Genomic DNA, 22,735 nt, shown 5'->3' with positions numbered 1-22,735 from the left:
ACAGCAAAAAAAATAAAGTAAAACAGCAATTAAACAAAACTACATGTTAACATAAAACGGAGTTCAGCATGAAACATGTGAGAGATTTTCTGTGTTTATGCAAGTTTGCAAATAAAAGATTTTCAGCATAACAGAGTGTGAACATCCTTTAAGATTTATATGTAACTTGGTTGTGAACAAGTAAAATTAACACCTGGGTGAATGCACTGGGGCAGACAAACCCCAGGCAGAAATCTATATGATTTAAAATTTTCAATGATTTCAACTTTTTGGTCACAGTGAAGTTAAAGGCTATTCCATCAGATGTAAAAGGCAGGCGAAAATAATCACCTTAAAGGTCTGTGTAAAGTACAGTGCTTATGGTTTAATTTTGTAAACCTAGGGCGGTTGTAAACAACAAATGTCAGTACAGCATAAGCGAGCATGGTTTCAAATAATTAGGTTGTGTAACGGTTAACAAGCCAATAGTAAGCATTTCCATGAAATTAAACTGTTGCTATTGAACTCTGGGATTAAAAAAAAAAAAAATCTTCAAACAATTGCTGATCATTCCCGAAAGATAAAACATTTCACTGCATGTGCAGCTAAATCGAGAGGAAAGCTTCCCCAAAGTCCTGACAGCATGATTTACGGGAGGATGGGTAGAACTGTCAGTTTATTGGAACACACTATTAATAGTGCAGGGAAAAAAAAAAAAGCCTGTCCATGATCAAAATGACGACAACTCCTGAATTGCCACAACGCAAGTCAACTTGGGTGACTTTACACTACAGCACAAACACACATGGCAAATTATCTCTATATTGCGACAGTGCAGAAATAGCAAAAAACTTTAAAAAGGTCAAAAAGAAATGATCTGCTAATGATCACTTCCAATTCTTGCATGTGTTTAATACTGCCCAAGTTAGTAATATCATTTGAGAAAATCTGTTGTTGTACCTTTAGCCAACAAATGTTTAAATTTGTACTTGTTATGTTTAGGGCTATGACCAAAAGTTAATTTTACTGCTCTCAAAATATGTATTTATCATTGAATACTTGTGATTTTCCTAAACCATCTGGTCCTCATGTGCACCATGCAATTGATATGAACTGCTCTATGAAAGAAGACTGAAAACAGTGTAGTTACCTTTATTGGATGCAGGCGTTTGTAGCGCAGTGTTTCCACAAAAAGGATTTCCTATATTCTGGCCACCTTGTTTCTAACATGTATAATGGAGCTGAGGCAGCATTGGAGGCCTAAGGATGTTAATACTGACCATTGTAATGCTAACTATGAATGGACAGGCAAGTGGAGCCACTATTCAGCCTAAACGCTCTTTGGCTTTGCAAATGAACATGAGTTGGGGGAGGTGGGAAGATTTTCTTCCTGCATCATATCTGAAAGGCTGTCAGATTTTTTTTCCTTGTTGAATTGCTGAGTTAATCCAAACTTAAAAGATGTAAAGCTGACATTCGCATTAAAGACAGAAGGCTTCTTTGTATATTTTGGATCATGTGGGGGGGAGCAAAATCCCACAGAATTTCCTTCCTTTTTTTTTTCTCTCAGCTACTCCTCTCGCTCTGTGGAAACCATTTTTGTTTGTAACTTTTCACATTTCTCTAGACACAAGCTGGTCAGCTGGGAAATGGCAAACCAATGCCTTGGAGACAATGGCAAAAACAGGAGCAGACTGTTCTAAGGATGGGCTCTGTCTGCCTGGGCTGTGTGGTTTACAAATTGTTCCTAATGTGTGAGATTTGCAGCCCATGCCAAGATTTCTCTTTCTTATGAAACCAAATGGAATCTGCCACAAAGGTGGCTCTCGTGGGAATTCATAAGGACTCAGAAATGAGACTTGAAAAGCCTTAAATAATGGCCAAGCAGCCCCTGGGCAAAAAAAATAAATAAAAATTTGGATACATCTTGCATTAAATAAGGAAAAGGTATTGCAAATGCAGTATTGCAGTCCTTTTTACTATATACATTGGAGGAGAGATTGAAATAAATAAGCATTAAAGGAGAATTCTAGAGAAAAGTGCAACATCCAGCAGGAAAGATTTTACGGTATAGGTATGGCGAAAAAACATTTTTTTAGTTTTGGAACACCAGCCAAATTTTTTTATTGGTTCCTGCATTGTAATTTCATCCTTTGTTTGCCTTGATGTCCATTGTCAAAGGCAAAAAGTGTTGGAAAATCCAAAATTTTAATTATGTCAAGTGATGGAAAATCCAAAATTTTAATCATGTCAACAGAAGAGGTAAGGGGAAATTTTCCAAAGATGACACCTGTTCCGTTAACGGTTTCTCAGAGATTTTTGGTAAGTTCTCTAGGACAGGAAGTGAAATCTCCTAAAAAGAAACACTGCCAACCTACTCTATGCTTAACCTACTCTATCCCAAAAAAAGTAGAGGCTATACTTACACATATACCAAGCACATTTAGACTGACATTATGTAAACATTTGGTGATATTTTTCCTTCCTTAAATCAACTGACAAAAAGCTTAAAACATGCACTAAAGAAGTAATCAGACATTTTGGTATACAAATAAAACTTGGAGTTTTTTTACTATTGACACATACTGTTTATTGATCACTAAGCGGCACTTGCAAAGGAAAGAGGAAAAGCTCACAGGATATGACAAATTGTTTTTGGATTTTGCAAACAAAAGGATAACATGCACAATGTATAAAAGCCTAAAGCAAGGCCATTTTAAAAAAAGGACAAAAATCACTGTTGGTTTTGGATCCCCATTTAGGGAATGTTTTCAGGAAAGCACATGTCTAAATTCAAAAGATAACCTACTTTTATACAGGATGATCACAACTTTCCAAGTGAAAATGTAACTGTTCAAGCTGTTAAGCTCTACAAAAAGCATGAGACTTCGATAACAAAATTTGTAACATTTCAGTTGCCCAAGTAACTAAAAATTGTTCCTCTGCAAAATCTAGAAACCTAAGCATGCATTTCTGTACTCTCAGGGATACAAAGACCCCTTCAATTTATAAAGCTAATCAATTTTTTTTACACTGCTGTTTGTATCCCTATTAGGGGAATTTGCTTTCTTTACTGGTCCTGGTGACCACTGTCACCTGGCCTAAAAGTGAGGGAAAAATCTAAAATTGTAGGTTGTCACCAGAACTAGGGAAATCTATCACATTGAACAAATGTCTAAGATGGGATTTCCTCACTTTGGAGACACTTCCTCACTTCTTGTGCTCTCTACAGAATAGGAAGTCAACAGAAGGTTTCCCAATGGGATGGAGTCAAAAAAATTAACAAAAGGGGAAAAAAAAAAAACTATTGACAGAGGTTTAAGCCATTCCTCACTCTATGCAAAGTGAAAAAAAGGTATTTTATTTAGATACACTTTAAAGTAATTCCAGTCGAATTCTAACTAAGGCTAAATCTACTCCCTCTCCATTCCACAACTATTCTATCAACCCTGTAAAAGAAAAGATCTGCATACTTAACTATTCTGAAAATTCTCTGGTTCGGTTTGGTCAAATGACCGGCTTTCAGGGCCGGTTTCAGTGTAGAGGAAAGCCTATGGGTGATGCCATCTCCCAGGCTCTGCAGATGTTGTTGCCTCTCCTCTTCACTGAAGCCAGCACTGGGACCCGATCATGGCTTCAGAATGAGTAAAAAGTTTTTTTTTTTTTTAAAACATTTTTTACAGGGTAGATAGAAAAGTCTTAAAAAGGGGGAGGGAGTAAATGTAGCCTTAATTTGACTGCAATTACACGTTAAATAACCAAAAAGTACAAGCTGTATCAGAGTTATCTCAGAGACAAAAATATGCATTTAATAAAAGTGAAAAAAGTCTTACCTGTCCTGACATATCAGGTGCTAAAGGAATTGCTGGCCACAAAGAGGAGTAGACCCCAAAGAAAACAATCCAGAGTAGAATACTTCCCCATATAGCTATGTGACTGAACTGTGAGCAAAAAAAAAAAAAAAAAAAGCATTATTGTGTTAATTCAAGGCCAAATAATTTTTAGCAATAAAATAATATAAAGTTCAGCTAAATAATGGTTTATGCTTGGTGGGTGTTTCTTTATTTTTTTGTAACTTCTTCCTACATTGTGTTCAATCTCAGCTTGCAGAAAATTTTCATTGTCTTTGGGTTCTGAATAAATCAGAATCATCCTGGTAATATTCCCCATTCCCCTAGAGTCTGTATTCCAGATATCCATGCTTCTGCTTACCCTCTTTCTGTCCTCTCGTATTAAATGACTTGTTCCTGGGAACACCAACTGACAGTGACTGACACAAGGCATCATGGCACATAATGAGGAAATAAATTAGTAGTACAGGAAAGGTATTAGGCAAAATATGATTAAAGAGGGAGTTTTCCTTTAAACAGAGATGCCTAATTTCTCATGCACTTGCCAATTCAAGTAAAAAGAGAAAAGGAAATCCCCTCCACCGAGTGTCAGAAAATTCAATCCAAACCAGAAATTAGTCTAAGCTAGAAAACCGTCACAACCTTCATTTTATAAATTCATCACATTTAAAACTCATTTTATCCAGAGCAGTTTTCAAAAATTCTAGATGCAGTTTACCTCCTTTGAACCTCCTGTCTAGGAGTACTAAATTCTAAAAGTCATATATTGCAATAAGTAAAATAATAAGTGTCATAAATCTACAAAGCTAAAGGAATAAAAACTGATTTAGGAAAGTGTTTGCAATGCCTAAAACCTGCAGCTTTCTATATAAATGAGACACTGCAGAATCCAGAAGGCTCAGCAACTAATTGGAAATGTTATACACGCAATTAAATACATGGCTGTGAATAACGTCAAGCTTAATTTCTAAAAGCTGAGCAGACCATAGATTGTTCTGCTAGAGAGTTGCTGCATTTCATACATGATTAAGATAGATTGTCATTGAAAGAAGCCAAGATTAATAAGGAAAGATATTATTGCAGACCACTATTTTTTTTTTTAAAAAAAGCATTCCCCTTTTTATTTGACAGATTTAAAGGGTAACTTTAGTGGTGAAAAAATGAGCAAATAAAGAAAAAAAAAAAATGAGCAAATAAAGAAAAAAAAAAAATGAGCAAATAAAGAAAAAAAAAATAGGGTATACAATTGCGACACAAGTCATTTTGTAATTGAATGTTATTAAAAATTGCCTTTTCTTTTCAATTTGCAGCCATTGTAATTTTCTGAAAATGCAATATGGCTAACGGGAGTTGTTCTGTATACAGCATGTATACTGGCCACACCCCAGAAACAGAATTTCCTGCATCTGTGATTGGCTCACCAATTTTCCCAGAAGTCTACCTAAGATACAAATCAGATTTCTGGCATCCCCTGCAACAAAAATGTAATTTTTGGCGAGATACTCCCAATAGGAACACATCTAAAAGGGATGCAGGCCCAGCAGATCTCTTTTTTAGTGCTCTGCACCTGCTGCAGCAGATTGATAGATATTAAAGCACGCCCATTAGACCCCCTCAGCACAGGGACACAGAGGAACAAACTGATTTCTTCAGAATAACAAAAAGGTAGGAATCTGCAACAAAGGTGGTTATAACCCTTGCAATGTACATAGATCACCTAGAGATGAATGTTTTTTTCCACAACAAAAGTGGAGTTAAGCTTTAACTATAGAGTGTGTGTGTGTGTGTGTGTGTGTGTGTGTGTAAAAGTAGCCATGTTACAAGATGTACTGCTTTGCTATCAAGATAGTTTGTAGAGTTCACCACCACAAGCATGTCATTGATGATATTTCTCCTGTCCAATCATCCTTCTAAACTTTTTTTTTTTTACTAATATTTAGTGACATAAGTAATGAGAAGTATGTGCAACTCTGTGGGTGAATGAAAGGAAAAAGAGGCAACTTGGTTTGAGACTTCATGATTGTCCACCCTTTCCACCCAGCTCCTTCAGAAGCAACAAAACTGACTATGAATGGAGGGGGCAGACCTTTCAATCATTCGCTCATCCTCCATTTAGAAATCACATTTCATTCATAGAGCTGCTTCTATGAATAGAACAGCCGGGCAGAAAGGCGGCCAAAATCGGGCACTCTGAGTGCTTGTCACAGCTGTATTAACCCCTGCTGAACCGGATAATTATGGCGGAAAGGGGATGGGTTATCAATGGGGGAGGATTTCAGATAATTGAGGTGTCAGCAGCACAAGGGACACAAGTAATGACCCTTGTGTTGAGTTTTGTGTTTTTGATTTCTGACTAAACCTAGACTTTAACTGTATGAACATGTTTAACTAAAATATCCTAAATGTGTAAAATAAAAATGAATCAACCTTCCAAAGCTACAGTTTGGAAACTTGCAACAGTTTGTGAATGTGATTCTACTATAAAATATTCTTGTTCCAGCAGGGTGAATGCCTAGCATGAGCCACAAATGCAACCCCTTTATTCTGACCGTACGCAGATATGCAGTCCCACTGGACTGGGTTTCTTCCAGCGGGGGCCACATATTTGCGTATCTCCCTTTGTATTGGGGGCGCTCCAAGCATAGAGACCGGGGTCTCAGCGGGAGCCCCGTACTAACAATTGGGGACCTGAACATCTGATTCCTGGTCACCTGATCACTGTGATAGACTTTGATTGGCTATCACAGTGATCAGTCACTGGGAAGCCCGCCCCCATGTTTTCTCTCTCTGTGAATGGAGGAGAGAGATATTACGGATCACTTAGTATCTCTCTCTCTCTCCTTGCAGAGAACCCCCCCCCCCCCCCAAAAAAAAGTGAGTAAAGGGTCAGTATTTTTTTTGGACAGGACTTTTTTTTTTTAAATTAGTATAAGTGTCATTGTGTTTTAGGTAGGATATATTGATTTGAATGGAAGTCGCACCGCAAGTCGGATCATCCTGATCCGACTTGCGTTGCGACTTGCGCTGTGAAAATCTTGAGGGGGAACTCCACGCCAAAAATGGGGAAAAAACTGCGTGAGGATCCCCCTCAGGTTCCAAACCAGGCCCTTCGGGTCTGGTATGGAATTTGAGGGTAGCCCCACGACGAAAAAAAGGCATGGGGTCCCCTCCAAAATCCATACCAGACCCTTATCTGAGCACGCAGCCTGGTAGGGCAGGAAGGGAATGAGCGAGCGGCCCCCCTGAACCATACCAGGCCACATGCCCTCAACATGGGGGGGTGTTGGTGCTTTGGGGCAGGGGGAGCTCTGCACCCCCCACCTCAAAGCACCTTGCCCCCATGTTGATGGGGACAAGGGCCTCATCCCCACAACCCTGGCCGGTGGTTGTGGGGGTCTGCGGGCAGGAGGCTTCTCGGATTACTTTCCAATAAACTTTCCAAAACGTCTCATGTCGTTATTTCCATACACTGCCTTTTATGGGGTGAATGGGTAGGGGTACAGTGTATCCCATACCCATTCACATAGGGAGGGGGTCCGGGATCTGGGGGGCCACCCTTGTTAAAGGGGGCTTTCAGATACCGAGAAGCCCCCTGCCCGCAGACCCCCACAACCACCGGCCAGGGTTGTGGGGATGAGGCCCTTGTCCCCATCAACGTGGGGGCAAGGTGCTTTGAGGTGGGCGGTGCAGAGCTCCCCCTGCCCCAGAGCACCAACACCCCCCCATGTTGAGGGCATGTGGCCTGGTATGGTCCAGGGGGGGTGGGGCCGCTCGCTTGTCCCCTCCCCCTTTCTACCCTACCGGGCTGCGTGCTCGGATAAGGGTCTGGTATGGATTTTGGGGGGGACCCCACGCTGTTTTTTCGGCGTGGGGCTACCCTCAAATTCCATACCAGACCCGAAGGGCCTGGTTTGGAACCTGGGGGGACCCCCAGACAGTTTTTTTTCCCATTTTTGGCGTGGAGTTCCCCCTCAAGATTCTCACAGCGCAAGTCGCACCGCAAGTCGGATCATCCCATAGGGAACCATTGATTTTGAATGGAAGAAAAAAAAAAAGTATAACGTGGCTGAACGTACTTCATCATGTTCGGTCAAATTCGGTCCTGTTTTTGCGTTTGAAACGCCGGGAAACACACGTTCGAACGCAAATAATTGCGTTCCAAAAAACGTCCCTGAACTCAACTGCCTACAAATGACTGTAAACGACCCTGTGTACATGGACACATAAGATAACATGCAGGTGGGTTCAGGGGCTTCTGAAAAAAACGCCCAACTGCTCCTAAAGGACCATTTACAACGTCCCGTGTACATGGAGCCTTAAAGTCCAATTTGTCCTGATAAAAACAAGGTATAATCCACCTAGATGCACAAAGTAGTTGTGCTGATATGTACAGTTTTATGAACACATGTCAAAGTTGCAAAATTGTGCTTAGGCATTTAGATTTGTTTTACCCTTCCTGAAGGGGTTAAATAACAGCACATTCTCCATTTCACTGTATGGAATAAAGAAATGTTGATAAATCCTCATAGATTAGCTGAAATCTGGTAAATTTCTGATCTGCTTCTTCCTAACAAGCACTAGGGCTTGAAACACCTGACTTCAAAACCATACATGATCTGGTTAACATAATTTGATCAAACATAGTAGTGACTTAGTGAAAGGACAGCTGGAAATTCAGATGTACTTGTTCTTTTTAACTCCTTGCTGCCAGAGCCATCTTTGCATTTTTTTGCACACATACTTAAAAAATAATTTTAGATTTCATAACAACCCCCCCCCCCAAAAAAAAAAAAACATTTATATTTATTCATGTAACAATATTTGTCAATGTTCCAATTTTTTTATGTTACACAAAATTACTGCAAAGGTAATAAACTGAAGTTTGTTTTCGAGCACACAAATGCAATAAATTACCCAATTACCCAAAACGTCAGTACCCTATATTTTCTATAGGCAACACTTGAAAAGCCCCCTATAGGTCATGTTTAGTGTTATGGAGGTCTGGTGCTGGAAATAAGGGGATGGAGGTGTATGCTTCTCAGCTGGTCCTTTTCAGTTTGTACCATCGCTATTAGAGTTTTGATATACTAGACCAGTCATGGATGGGGGTGGGTTGGGGGAGGTTTGGGCTATGCAACCAGAGATGGAGGCGCCTTGCATACAGGACAGGTTGGTGCTTCATTTAAAGTCCCACCGTTCGATTTTGGTGCGTTTTTGGTGGATGCAGTCTGACCCCAGTTTTTTCATATACAGGGATGGAGACCAATAGCACGACCTGCTTGTCTCATGTAAAGTCCCAAATATTTTATGAAATTAGGGATGGAGGCACTGTGCTTTACAGGCCATTTGCCTCATATAAAGTCCCAATCTGTGTTTTACACTGCATCCGCCAAGGGGTTGGAGGTGTATGCTTCTCAGCTGGTCGTTTTCAGTTTGCACCATCGCAATAATATCGCTATTAGTGCTAGTTTACACTGTTCCGAATTGTCAGGCGACTTGGCCGCCTGACAAGTAGCGGTCCATGCTGTGCAATGGAACCGTTCTAATAGGAGCGACTCAAGTCGCTCCGACTTAGAAAAAGGTTCCTGCACCTTTTTTTTGCAAAGTCGGAGCGACTTGCATTGACTTCCATTATGTGAAGTCGTTGCAAGCCGCGCCGAAGTCGCGGTGCACGGGCGACTTCATTAGTCTCCTGAAGTCATGTCGGAGTAAGTGTGAACCGACACTTAGAGTTTTGAGATACTAGACCAGTGATGGGTGGGGGTGGGTTGGGGGAGGTTTGGGCTGCTCCCTCCCATCCATCCATTAGCAGCCATGTGCTCCCATTGTGGAGACACTCAAATTAAAAGTGTTAGGACTACAGGTAAAACAGGGTGCCGTGTAGTGGCCCTGCAGCTTACACATGCGTTTGCAAATGCGTGTCAACTAAACCCGGTCTTTATTTATATCATGAGACAGGTTTACTTGGCTGGTGGCAGACTGGAGGGTGAGTACATCAGACTGGGGGCTGGCTGGCTTCCATGCACCTCTTTTAATCCTTTTCAACTTTCGATTTTTCTGATACAGGGATGGAGACGCTGGTCATTACCTGCTGGTGTCTCACCTAAAGTCCCACATAGCCTACATTGTTTATGGTGCTGGAAATATTGCTCTCACTCTGGCATGTGGCGCGATATGCAACATTTGTTCATATGTGCGTATATTGGGGGTAGGGGGCCTCAAAAAATTATTTTGGGGGGGGGATTTTAGGCGTTTGGGTGTAACCTAAATTTTTTACAATTAAAATATATTTTACAACTTTTTTTTTCATTATATAGGGGACAAAAAGTCCCCTATGTAATGATTTCTTGGTGACAGGTTCTCTTTTTAGACCCTGGATGTCTCCCCCGTGCTCCACTGAATTTCATGCAATACAGATCACATTGCATTCTTTCTTAGGTATGCTATTTAGGGACATTGAGGGACAGTCCTGGAAGTGACTTCAAACACGTCGCTTTCTAGGTCAGCAACAAGGAGGGGAGAAGAGCAGATGAAAATTGGCTTTGCCCACTCCCCTCTACCCAGCCGTACCAGACACGGGACCGCAGATTGGTAAGGAGAGCACGGGATACATGATGGGTGGGTACCGATACCAGGGGTGTGGAAGCAATCGGGCAGGAACGCAGCCTTCCAAATGATTCCACCTGACAGGCAGGTTTTCAGATTTACCCATATGGCTGGACATACACTTGAGCTTACATCCACTGCTGCAAAAAATGGATTTTTGTAAAATCTTACTGTAAAATCCTTTTCTCTTAAGCTCATTGACAGACGCAGTCCTCTTGATTAATATCAAATCGGGTTATACTGCCCTCTACAGGAGTAGGACACTAGGCAGAAGGAAAACATTCTGGCCACACCTTAGGGGCAGTCCCAGAGGGTATATCCTGTCTCTCCCTGCTACAGGATGTTAGTTATGTCACAAAGCAGTGTCAGAGAATTTAACCCAACCCAACTCAAAAGTAGAGGGGCGGGTACTGCGTCTGTCAATGAGCTTAAGAGAAAAGGATTTTACGGTAAGATTTAACAAAAATCAATTTTTCTCTGTCGCTCATTGACAGACGCAGTCCTCTTGATTAATATCGAATTGGGACGTCCCAAAGCAGTGCCACAAATGAGGGGTAGGATAACAGAAATCAAAATTTAAATCCAGAAGGCCCAACCAGTGCCGACTAGAAGTCTTAAAGGCTCATCAAACCAAAGGATGAGACTCGACTGAAAATCCAACAGAAAAAAACCCTCGAGGTAGACCAACGGTCTCCTCAAATTGCGGCCTGCAGAACCTTGCGGCCAAAAGAGGCATCCGCCGATGCCATCACATCAACTTTATAAAATTTTGTAAAGGTATGAACCGACGACCAGGTAGCCGCCTTGCAAACCTGGACCCCTGACGCCTGATGGTGGAAGGCCCAGGAAGCACTAAGCGCCCGAGTGGAGTGCGCCTTAACAGGGAATGGAGGATTCCGACCCTTAATAGAATAAGCCTGTACCACCGTCTGCCTGATCCATTTGGAGATAGTCACAGCAGATGCAGGCAACCCCTTTTTGGGGCCATCCGTGATCACAAAAAGTGAATCCGTCTTACGAAACGAGTCCGTAGTTTTCAAGTATACCCTGATTGCCCCAACCACATCCAAGGAATGTAATGCAAATTCCCGAGGATGACTGGGCTTAGGACACAGGGAAGGCAATACAATGTCCTCATTCAGATGAAACTCTGAAACGACTTTAGGAAGGAAGGATGGATTCGGCCTGCGGGAGGATGGCGGCCTGCGGATGGCGGTAGTCCAGGCACAGGCATCGGCCTGTATTGCAACCTTATGTACCAGGTAGGATGCTATCACCCTCTTACATGGCCATCCTAACAGTAATGCCAGCCACTGACTTCAGTCATGGTCCCTTTACAGTGCCCCTCATACAGTGACTCCGATAGTCAGCTCCCAAACCAAGCCTCCTGGTTCTTATTCACTAAATCACCCTCAAGAGGGGGATCTGTGACACCTGTTATAGGATAGAGGGGGGATCCAGGATCATAAGGGTCCGATCATCCCAGGGAGGGGCCCGCGTCCACCCACAAACCCGTCAGGGGGAGAGGGGGAACATTTTACTCACCATACCGGAACAGGCGGGCGCCAACTCCTGACAGAACCCCTCTCCACCGAGGTGGGGGGGCTGTCGACCAATACGGACGCCATGACTCAGTTTCCAACTGGTCTTCGGCGTCCAGTCGAGACGTTTAACTCGCAGGGTCAGTCCCCGTCCAGTGGGACTATGTCACGGCCGACCCAGCGCGGAGCTGGGGCCTGCACGCATTCGTAGGCTGACTGGGGTGACCACTGGATCTAACATCCAGCCCGTCGCCCAGTTTCAGCATACTTGCTTGAAGATCTCACAGGAACAACTGGATAAAAAAGCTGCCTAAAAAAGGTTTTTCTAAAAAAATCTTGCCAGGACCAAGATCCCAGCAAGGAACTTAGGTCCTTACTCCGAACTAGACAGAAAAAAAACTAACATCCTGTAGCAGGGAGAGAGAGGATATACCCTCTGGGACTGCCCCTAAGGTGTGGCCAGAAAGTTTTCCTGCTGCCTAGTGTCCTACTCCTGTAGAGAGCAGTATAACCCGATTTGATACTAATCAAGAGGACTGCGTCTGTCAATGAGCGACAGAGAAAAGATGTATATATTTTTAGAGAGTATGTGTCGCTAACTTAAAAAATTGTTGGTAAAAGCAGAAAAAAAAAATGTAAATGCTCACTTGCTGTCTTTTTCCTTTCCATAACGGATTTGTATTTACTTGCAATGTGCCTTAGAGCTTGTTAGAACATTTGGCTACCTGAGGAGAGTCAATTCCCTAGCACAGACTCCTCCCTCCTTACATGTTTTAACCATTTCCTTCTAGGCATGTCTAATTACTTTCTGTGCTGTCACAGCTCCTCCCCGCATCCCCTTTTATGTAAGGGGAGCAAATGGAATTACTATAACAAGTTACATGATTGACAGCTCTGAGTCAGCTGACGAAACATCCAAGAGGGCGGTGCGCAGTAGCAGTCTGAGTGCCTACAGAATCTTATGGAAAGATTCTTTTTTAAAATGATTGGTCTGGCGACTGGGTCTCTTTAGTGTGTATGGTGAATAAAAATAAACTATGATAAACTGAATAAATATTTCCTGTGACAAGTACCACTTTAATTTTATTGCACAAAACCATAATTGATATAGGAAAAGGGATATTTCAGGCTATGAATATTACATTATTTATTTTCCTTACCATAGTCCAATATGAAGTTTCTAAACCTGCTTTCAAACACACGGTTATCACCACGAACTAAAAAGAAAATACACACAAACATACATTTTAAATGAATGTTTTATTATGGTAATGGTTTCATTAGTAAATATGAGGACAGGGAGGGATTTCGCTATTGAGTGTAATAGTACTATTTTAGCACTTTGAGGGCCCATTCACACTGATCCATTTTTTCCTGCATTTTTACCTTACAAGAAAAAACAAGTGACCATGTAATCCTATGTAACGATTCACACTGATCCGTTGCAGGTGCATCGTGTTTAGTAAAATCCTGCTTACTGCATTTTTGGTGTAGGTTTGGGTGCAAAAAAAAAAAAGCACCTCCCCAATTGAAATGAATAGAAAACGTGGCAAAAACGCTTCAAAAAGGCACCCGTAGTTGCGTTTTTGTTGAAGTTTTTGAGTTACCTCCTGTGAAAAATGCACAGCAAACACTGCAAAAATTCATGTGTGTTTTTCACTGCGTTTTTGCTACAGATCAGGGTGAAAGTGTCCTTAGAGTAAGAATACCCAGACAAGGGAGAGATACTAGTACTGGCATACTGTGGCAGATAAATAAATCTTAAGCCAGCCATAGCTGGATTGAAATTGGGCCGGCTCAGCAGGAACCATCTGAATTTGGTCCATCTGAGGCAAGGCTGGTTATACTGTACTGAATGAAGCCTGTCATTTTTTACAAGGTTTCTCACTGTTGGTGGCTATAGCTGCCGGCAGTGATTATAGTATGCTGATGGCTGGGAAATCTCCCGCTGTCAGAATAAAGCAAAATTGCAGGAAGGATTCCCCCATCAACATTGATGGTGTTAATGGGGGAACTGAGTGATTTTTTTTTATTTCAACCCACAGTTAAAGGAAAGATAAACTGCATATTCTATGGCTTGCATATTCATTTCACTGCTCTGCCTTACAAAATCACATTTGTTCCAGTGAAAGCGGTGCCTAAAGAAAATGCATTCTACATTGTAAACTTACAGTATAAACGATATTCCCAAGTAAAAGATAGTCTGATGCTTTTCCATTTGCAAACACACAATCTGTATTAAAAAAAAAAAAAAAATGTATTAAATATATAAATAGCCAATATAAATGTAAATGACGTAGGACAAATAAATAAAACTAGCAAAGAACAATTAAAGAAAAATTAAACAAAAAAAGATATCCTGTATGTCCAGTTTAGGGTTAAAAAATATCACGAATGTACCGGTAATTGAGAAAAAAGAAATTACATAACTGCAGTGGAAGTTTCAAATCTGAGTCAAATAAAGACAGCGCATTTCCATGTTGTCCAACACTTTGTGCTGAACAGTGTTACATTGCAAAGAGACAGAATCGCAATGTATTACCTTCACAAAAATCAGGCACCAAACGTGACCAAACACACTACACAAACATTCATTATTTATGAATGCAAAACGTGTTTCCTTCTAGAACAATGTATATACACCCTACATAGTAGTAGTCAGTACAAAGAATGTGCAAAAACATTGAAGCACGGGTGACCAACATTACTTGGGGCATATTTCTTCAATATCTCATATGGACATTGAAGCTTTGAACAATAAAATACTCACACAACTAGGCAGCAAAGTGACTTAGTGATTAGCACTATTGCCCTGCAGCACCGGGGTCCTCTGTTCGAGCCCCAGTCAGGACACTATCTGCATAGAGTTTGCGTGTTTTTCTTGTTCTTGCATGGGTTTCCTCTGGGCACACTGGTTTCCTCCCACACTAAAGACATTCTGGGAAGTTAATTGCCTCCTATCTAAAATGAGTTCTAGTATGATACAGTGAGGAAAATATTAGTTATTAATATTGCCCACTTACAAAGAAATGAAGGGTCTATCATTTTTATCATAGGTGTATTTTAAAGGATATAGACTGAATATCGACCAAAAATCCAGAAAAAAACCCCACATGAAACAAATGTTATAAATTGAGTTGCAGTTCAGTAAGTAAAATACGTATTTGATCCCCAAGCAAAACATGACTTTGTACTTTGTGAAGAAACCTTTGTTGGCAAGCACAGCAGTAAGACGTTTCTTGTAGTTGGGTACCAGGTTTGCACACATCTCAGGAGGGATTTTGGTCCACTTTACAGACCTTCTCTAAATCCTTGAGGTTATCATAGCTGTTGCTAAGAAACTCAAAGTTTCAGCTCCCTCCATACATTTTCTAAAGGATTAAGGTCTGGAGACTGGCTAGGCCACTCCATGACCTTAATGTGCTTCTTCTTGAGCCACTGCTTTGTTGCCCTGGTGGTATGTTTTGGGTCATTGCCATGCTGGGAGACCATCCAAGACCATCTTCAGTGTTCTGGCTGAGAGAAAAATGTTCTCATCCAAGATTTTACAATACATGGCTCCGTCCATTGGCTCCTCAATGCGGCAAAGTCGGCCTGTACCTTTAGCAGAGAAAGCATAATGTTTCCACCTCTGTTTTTGACTGAAGAAATGGCATTCTTAGGGTCATAGTCAGCATTTTCCTTCCCCCAAACATGGGGAGTCCAGTTAATGCCAAAGAGTTCAATTTTGGTCTCATCTGACCACAGCACTTTCTCCCAATCCTTCTCTGAATCATTTAGATGATTGGTCAACTTCCGACAGGCCTATACATGTGCCTTCTTGAGGAGGGGGACCTTGCAGGCACTCCAAAATTTCAATCTATGCTGTAGTATTGGGTTACCAATGGTTTGTTTGGTGACTATGGTCCCAACTGCCTTGATATCATTCACACGCTCCTCCTGTGTAGTTCTGGGCTGATCCCTCACTTTTCTCATCCTTACCCCATGAGGTGAAATTTTGCATGGAGCTCCAGACTGAGGGCAATTGATGGTTATTTTGTATTTCTTCCATTGGCGAAAAATCGCTCCAACAGTTGTCTCCTTCTCACTAAACTTCTTGGTGATGGTCTTGTAGTCCATTCCAGCAGCCTTGTGCAGGTCTACAATCCTGTCCTCGATGTCCTTTGACAGCTCTTTGGTGCTTGCCCATGATGGTAAGGTTTGAATGGAAGAAAGATTCTGTGGACAGGTGTCATTAGGAACAATCTTAAATTGACAGGACTAATCTGTGTGCCACATGAGCACATACCTGTCTGCAGGAGCCAGAATTATTGTTGGTTGGTAAGGGATCAAACACTTATTTTACTTACTGAACTGCAACTCAATTTATAACATTTATATCATGAAATTTTTCTGTATTTTTGGTTGATATTCTTTCTCAATCATTTAAAATAGGCCTTTGATAAAAATTAGACGCTTAATATCTTTGTAAGTGGGCAAACTTTCGAAAACCTTCAGGGGATCAAATAATAGTTTTCACCACTGTATAGTGCACCCAAGTTGGCTGCCTCCCCATCTTCCCCAAAAACAGAAAAAAGTGCCTTAAGCCTTATAGAAATAAAATACCAGAACAAAGGTAAGGTATAGTTAGCTAATTATACAATCTATCAATACGTCATGTGACTGTATACATTGTACTGTATATTAAATCATTAGTGCTAGCCCCATTTGTGCCTTAAAAAAAAAAACTTCCTTTAATGTGGTTTTAACAGAGATGTACTTTTTTCCCAGTGCAGCACACCACAACGCACAGATGGGTCACATTTGAATAATGTGGTGTGCACTGAAAGCCATGTGCCGCAATGTGTGTTGTTGTGCATTAGGATGATATTCAAAATGAATGTCACCGCACTCATGTTTTGTATTTTACTGTAATGGCGCAGGTCTTACCACTCTAGTGCAACCTTTACAGACAAATTACATTTTGTATTCTATATAGAGCACTAACTGTGCTTTGTAAAGCTTTATAACGCAAACACACATGCTTTTGTCCACCCATCAGTGAGATGTAGGCCCAGCCAGATGCAGGTGGGAAGAGAATAAAAATGTATGTGTGGTGCAGCACCCTGGCAGAAGGCTCCCTTCAGAAAAACAACACTGCGGCAGTATTTAGACTGCGGACTGATCCACAGCCAAAACATTGGTTTCTGGGCAGGCCTCGTCCGTGCCAAATATGAATCAGCTGCTTTAACCTTAAACCAGCAGAGCGCAGCACTTAAAAACACTAGGTAATAGGAGGCTCCTACGATTTATGTGGCTAACGCAAATAAATTAGGTCCATTTAAACATCACATTTGTAACTATGTGGTCACACTCAGTGTGGTTGGCATCAAATGGCTCCTTGCTACAGTTTCACAAACTCCAGAAACAATTCTCATCTACGTATATAGTCGGGCTTTACAGCAAACGCTATAAATCTGCCAAATGTGTAAAGTAAATGTGAAAAGAAAAATTGTGTCCAGATTCTGCAAACCAAATGCATAACAAATGAGATGTCAGTCTGTAGGTTAAACTGAGCCTACTGCCACAAAAACACAGAAATGTTTCATGTCCCCCCCTAAATACAAAAGTATAAACATTTTTACACGCAATCCTATTTTCAAAAGGCTAAAAAGTATTTATTCTGATTTGATTTTATTAATGCCATGGAAAAATATTGTCCTTCCTATTCTGTATGTTCTTGCTTCCTTTATCTCCTGATAATTTTCACTTCAAAATGTTCAATTCACAAAAATAAATCTTGCTTTGGTGTGAAAGTTTTTTTTCTACATAAAACGTCAAAGGCCTGGAAGCCGGTAGCAGACATGGAAGATAAACCTCCTTAGGGCCCTCTACATTACTGCATAAAGGCATGTAATGTTCTATGGAGTGCAGTGGTGCCCCAACTCACCTTGATTGCGGCACACTGTAATAATAATGTATGTGCAATAATGTACTACTGTGTGGTGTGCTATCTCACAAAAAAAAGTGTAGGCTTGTTGAAATGAATGCGAACAAGCTTCAAAACACATGAATGCAACAAACCACACTGAAAATGCATGAATGGGCCCTTAAGTCCCCTTCATATGACTGCATTGGAGTTTGCATACCCACAAGAGAATTTGCTTATAGGGAAATGGAGCCCACCATTCATTGCAGTGCAAAAGGGGTGTTCATTTATTGTGTGTGAAGATGCGCAAGCTAGCCTATTCAAAATGAATGGTCTGCCTTAAAGTATATCTAAAGGCAAAACTTTTTGTTTTAGTTTTGGATAGAGTGGTTAGGGATTAGAACACCTGATTCAAAAGACATGTCACAAATAGAGCATTTCTATTGCGGTCTGTGTCCCGGTTAAGGAGATTCACCCTCTCTATTTGTCCTGTTATTTAAAGTAAAGTAATAGGGGGTCCCCAGAAAAGCAATAGAGGGAAACCTTCCAATAGGGACACTAGTTCTGGTGACCTGCGGGTCCCCAAGAGATTCCCCTAATTTTCAGGAATTTCCTCTCACTTCCTGTTAAGCTATGGGATGTTAAGGTAAATCTCCCTATTGGGACAAAGAGGGCAAAAATAAATCTGACAGGGGCTAAAAACCCTCCCTACTCTATCAAAAAAGAAAAAAAAAAGTTTTGCCATTAGTTCTACTTTAACATGCAATGTGTTAATGCAATGCATAATGTGAATGGGGGCTTTGTGAAAACATAAAAATAATTTGATTGACATGTTAGCAAACACAGGTAGGTAAAAATTAAGGATTCCCTAGGATCTCAGCCAGATCCAGATCTGGACAATGACAAGGACATATGTTCGTTTCTTCCATAATTTGTTGCCATTATTTCACAACTAGAAAGGACAAAAACCGGAACTGGTTGAATTTAAAGTGAAAGCTGCAAAAACTAAAAAATTATGCAAATGACTAACACTTTTGACAAAATTCTACAGACTAGTGTTCACACAAATGTTGCTAGTCACTTAAGGTTTTATAGGACCTTGTATAGATAAAAGAAAAAAAAAAAAAAGAAAACCCTGTAAATCACAAGAAGCCAACACATGCCCCATGTGTCACTCATTACCAATGCATACAGAATGTCTCTTACCATGCTGCAGGGCTTTCAATGGGAACCAAAACAGGACAACACTGTGCAAAAGACCATTCAGGCAATGAACCCAGAAAACCTAGGAGGAGAGAGTGAGGAGATACATTCGTAAGAAGCGGAGTTGGTGAACCATCAATTTAGCTTTATCTGTGTGCAGCAAGTGTGACTGTCAGGACACCGGCCTGAAGCGCTGTCACACACCAAGCAAAGATAAATGGATTTTTGTAAAATCTTACCGTAAAATCCTTTTCTCTTAGCTCATCGACAGACGTAGTCCTCGGTGATACACCACCTTCGGGTTATGTTACCTCCGCAGGAGCAGGACTAGACAGGAAATTAAAAAGCTCTGGCCACACCCTAGGGGCAGTCCCAGAGGGTATATCCTCTCTCTCTCTCTGCCTCAGCAAATCAGTTATGTGAAAAAGCAGTGCTTAGAGAATTTAACCCAACCCAACTCCAAAACAGAGGGGCGGGGACTACGTCTGTCGATGAGCTAAGAGAAAAGGATTTTACGGTAAGATTTTACAAAAATCCATTTTTCTCTAGCGCTCATCGACAGACGTAGTCCTCGGTGATACACCACCTTCGGGACGTCCCAGAGCAGTATCACAACTGAGGGGTGGGAAAATGGAAATCAAATCCCAATCTAGAAGGCCCAACCGGTGCCAACTAGAAGTTTGCAATGCTCATCCTTAATGATGAGACTCAACAAAAAAATTTTTCAAACAGAAAAAAACCCTCGAGGTAGACCACCGGTCTCCTCAAATTGCGGCCTGCAAAACCTTGCGGCCAAATGAGGCATCCGCCGATGCCGTCACATCAATTTTATAGAATTTAGTAAAGGTATGTACCGACGACCAAGTGGCCGCCTTACATACCTGGACCACTGACGCCTGATGGCGAAAGGCCCAGGAAGTACTGAGCGCTCGAGTGGAGTGCGCCCTAACAGGGAACGGAGGACTCTGACCCTTAATAGAATAAGCCTGTACCACCGTTTGTCTAATCCATTTGGCAATGGTCGCGGCAGATGCAGGCAAACCCTTTCTGGGGCCATCCGTGATCACAAAAAGTGAATCCGTCTTACGGAATGATTCCGTAGCTTTCAGGTATACCCTGATTGCCCGAACCACATCCAAGGAATGCAACGCATGTTCCCGATGATGCTTGGGCTGAGGACACAAGGAAGGTAGTACAATATCTTCATTCAGATGAAAATCTGAAACCACCTTAGGAAGAAAAGATGGCTTAGGATGAAGTACTACCTTATCCCTATGAATCACTAGGTATGGGGACTGGCATGATAATGCAGCCAGTTCTGACACCCTGCGAGCAGAAGTAATAGCCACCAAGAAGACCACCTTCTGGGATAAAGTAAGCAAGGGAATCTCCCTGATGTTTTCAAAGGGAGGTTTCTGTAGAACCGACAAAACCAAATTAAGATCCCAGGGCGGTAAGGGCGCGCGGACTGGAGGAGCCAGGTGCCGCACCCCCTGGATGAAATTCCGCACCAAGGATTTGGTAGCTAAAGGTTTCTGAAAGAAGATTGCTAATGCTGAAACTTGACCCTTGATGGTGCTCAAGGCTAGCTTCTGCTCAACCCCTTGTTGCAAAAAGGCCAATATTCGAGACACCGAATAGGTACGTGGAGGAAATCCTAAAGATTCGCACCACGCAATATAAGTCTTCCATGTGTGATAATAGACTTTGCTGGAAGTCGCTTTCCTTGCTTTAATAAGGGTAGGAATGACAGAAGTAGACAAACCTCTGTCCTTCAGTACTTGGGTCTCAATGGCCAGGCCATTAAAACCAGCGACTGTAAAGCACGAAGGTAAATAGGTCCTTGAGACTACAGACACTCCCTGAGACGAAGTTCCCACGGAACGTCTGCGACTAACCTGTCCAAGTCGGCCAGGCCGGCTTGAAGAGGCCAGCCTAGAATTTCTAGGACCACTGGCGCTGATTGGATCTGAACCAGGCGTCCCTAGAGGTATCTGGCCCCGACCATCCGAGAAAGTCTGGTCGTTTTCTGTTCCCACACATTTATCAGATACCTGATAGTTATCAGGCAAGGTGATCTTTTCTGGTTGAACCTCAGGGACCGAAGTCACCCGACTAGAGGCTACTTGGCCTATCTGGTCAATCAGATCCGATTCCTGTGAGGTATCGGGACTAATCTTAGGAAAAGGTAAAGGAAAAGATCTATACAGGGAACGGTAACTACCGCTTCCTGTACTTAAATGTTGGAAGGGAAGAATCGCACCGGTAGTAGTGGTTGATGCTCGATCTAATGTCCTGAATACCGGTGAAAACGTCCCCCCACCCTGAAATTGGGTGGGGGCGCACCTTCAGGCTGTGTACTCCTTTACTTCGGGTTTGGCTGGGTTGGTCCTCTGCTTGTCCGACCAGCCCTTCTTGAACCCTCCTGGAGGAGTCTTGCCTTTCCCGGAAGTACCAGCCGGGCGTCCTTTATGGGCGGTAAAGAAAGGTCCTCGCTTGTTGCGAGGTTCCTTAGCTTTTGCAGCCTGTGGCAAAAAAGTACTCTTGCCCCCGGTGGCATCCTTAATGATTTCATCTAGGTTGGCTCCAAATAGACGATTCCCCTGGAAAGGGAGATTGGTCAAAGTCTTTTTGGAACCTAGGTCAGCTGACCAGCATTTTAACCACAGCACACGTCTGAGGATCACTGCTAACTTAGATGCATGCCCTAACAAGGGAGTAGTGTCCAAGGCTGCGTCACAGATAAACCGTAGCCCTTGTATGATCTGTTCTATCAAATCAGATGTCTCCTGGGGAATATCTTTTCCCCTAAGATCTTGGCGTACCATCTTCGCCCATTCTGTAAGTGTCTGGGAAACTAGACCAATAACAATTACTGGTCTAAATGCTGACCCTATCAGAGAAAAGATAGTGCGGGACTCCGCTTCTATCTTTCGATCCACCGGATCCTTAAAGGACGAAGTGTCCTCCACTGGAATAACCGTGGCTTTATTCAGCCTGGAAATAGGCGGATCCACGACTGGTGGTACCGTCCATTTCTTAAGTACAGGAAAAGCCTTCGCCGTCTTGATGGGCTTATTAGTCCCAAAAGGCCTCTCTGTTTCAGTTGCCTCTGCCGGTAAAGCCTCAAGTTTTAAGGTTTATTGCACTGCCACAACTAGTGCGTCCACCAATGCTTCTTCCTGAATTATAGCAAGAGAAGAAGCGTCCTCCTCACTGTCTGAGGGGGCTTTACCTGGGATAACAGCCCTTGCAGAGGAACCTGCAACTGCCGTGACCATCTCTGAATCTGAGTCAGAGGTGTCAGATGGTATAGGGGTAGGCGGGGGTCGCTTCCTTGACCCCCGTCCCTGACAGGCCGCCTCCACCCGAGCCACCATAGACTCCAAAATTGCTGTAAATGACTCTATACTCTGTACACCGGCGGGTCCCGAGGCCCCCTCGAGGGAAACAGGTGGGGGAATCTGTGTGGCAGGGTCCATAATAACTCCAGTTACTTCCTGGATGATATAATTCAAAGTAAAGAAAAAACTTTTTTTTTTTTTTTGACCCTCAGCGCCACAAAAAACCCCTTAGTGTTACCTGCTAGGGATCCCTATCGATCGAGAGAGAGAGAGATAGACCCCCAGGCTCACCACTTGATGTTC

The 22,735-nt window shown here is 42.2% G+C and overlaps 1 protein-coding gene across 4 annotated transcripts in view; it reads right to left on the bottom strand.

Moving 5' to 3' along the window:
* Positions 1 to 22,735, bottom strand: part of ATP8A1 (ATPase phospholipid transporting 8A1) — a 473,872-nt gene that overhangs the window by 20,876 nt on the left and 430,261 nt on the right. For all 4 annotated transcript variants that reach the window (XM_082272128.1, XM_082272127.1, XM_082272129.1 and 1 more), the window contains 4 exons: positions 19,092 to 19,170; positions 14,149 to 14,210; positions 13,138 to 13,194; positions 3,813 to 3,920 (listed from right to left, as the gene is read on the bottom strand). In XM_082272128.1, coding sequence (XP_082128254.1) covers positions 3,813 to 3,920; positions 13,138 to 13,194; positions 14,149 to 14,210; positions 19,092 to 19,170 — 306 coding nt within the window. The remainder of the gene's footprint in view (positions 1 to 3,812; positions 3,921 to 13,137; positions 13,195 to 14,148; positions 14,211 to 19,091; positions 19,171 to 22,735) is intronic.

This window comes from Pelophylax lessonae, assembly GCF_965119305.1.
Source record: "Pelophylax lessonae genome assembly, chromosome: 1".
In the NCBI taxonomy this organism is placed as follows: domain Eukaryota; kingdom Metazoa; phylum Chordata; class Amphibia; order Anura; family Ranidae; genus Pelophylax; species Pelophylax lessonae.
The sequence above is the reverse complement of the archived record's forward strand: the minus strand, read 5'-3'. Positions and strand labels throughout refer to the sequence as shown.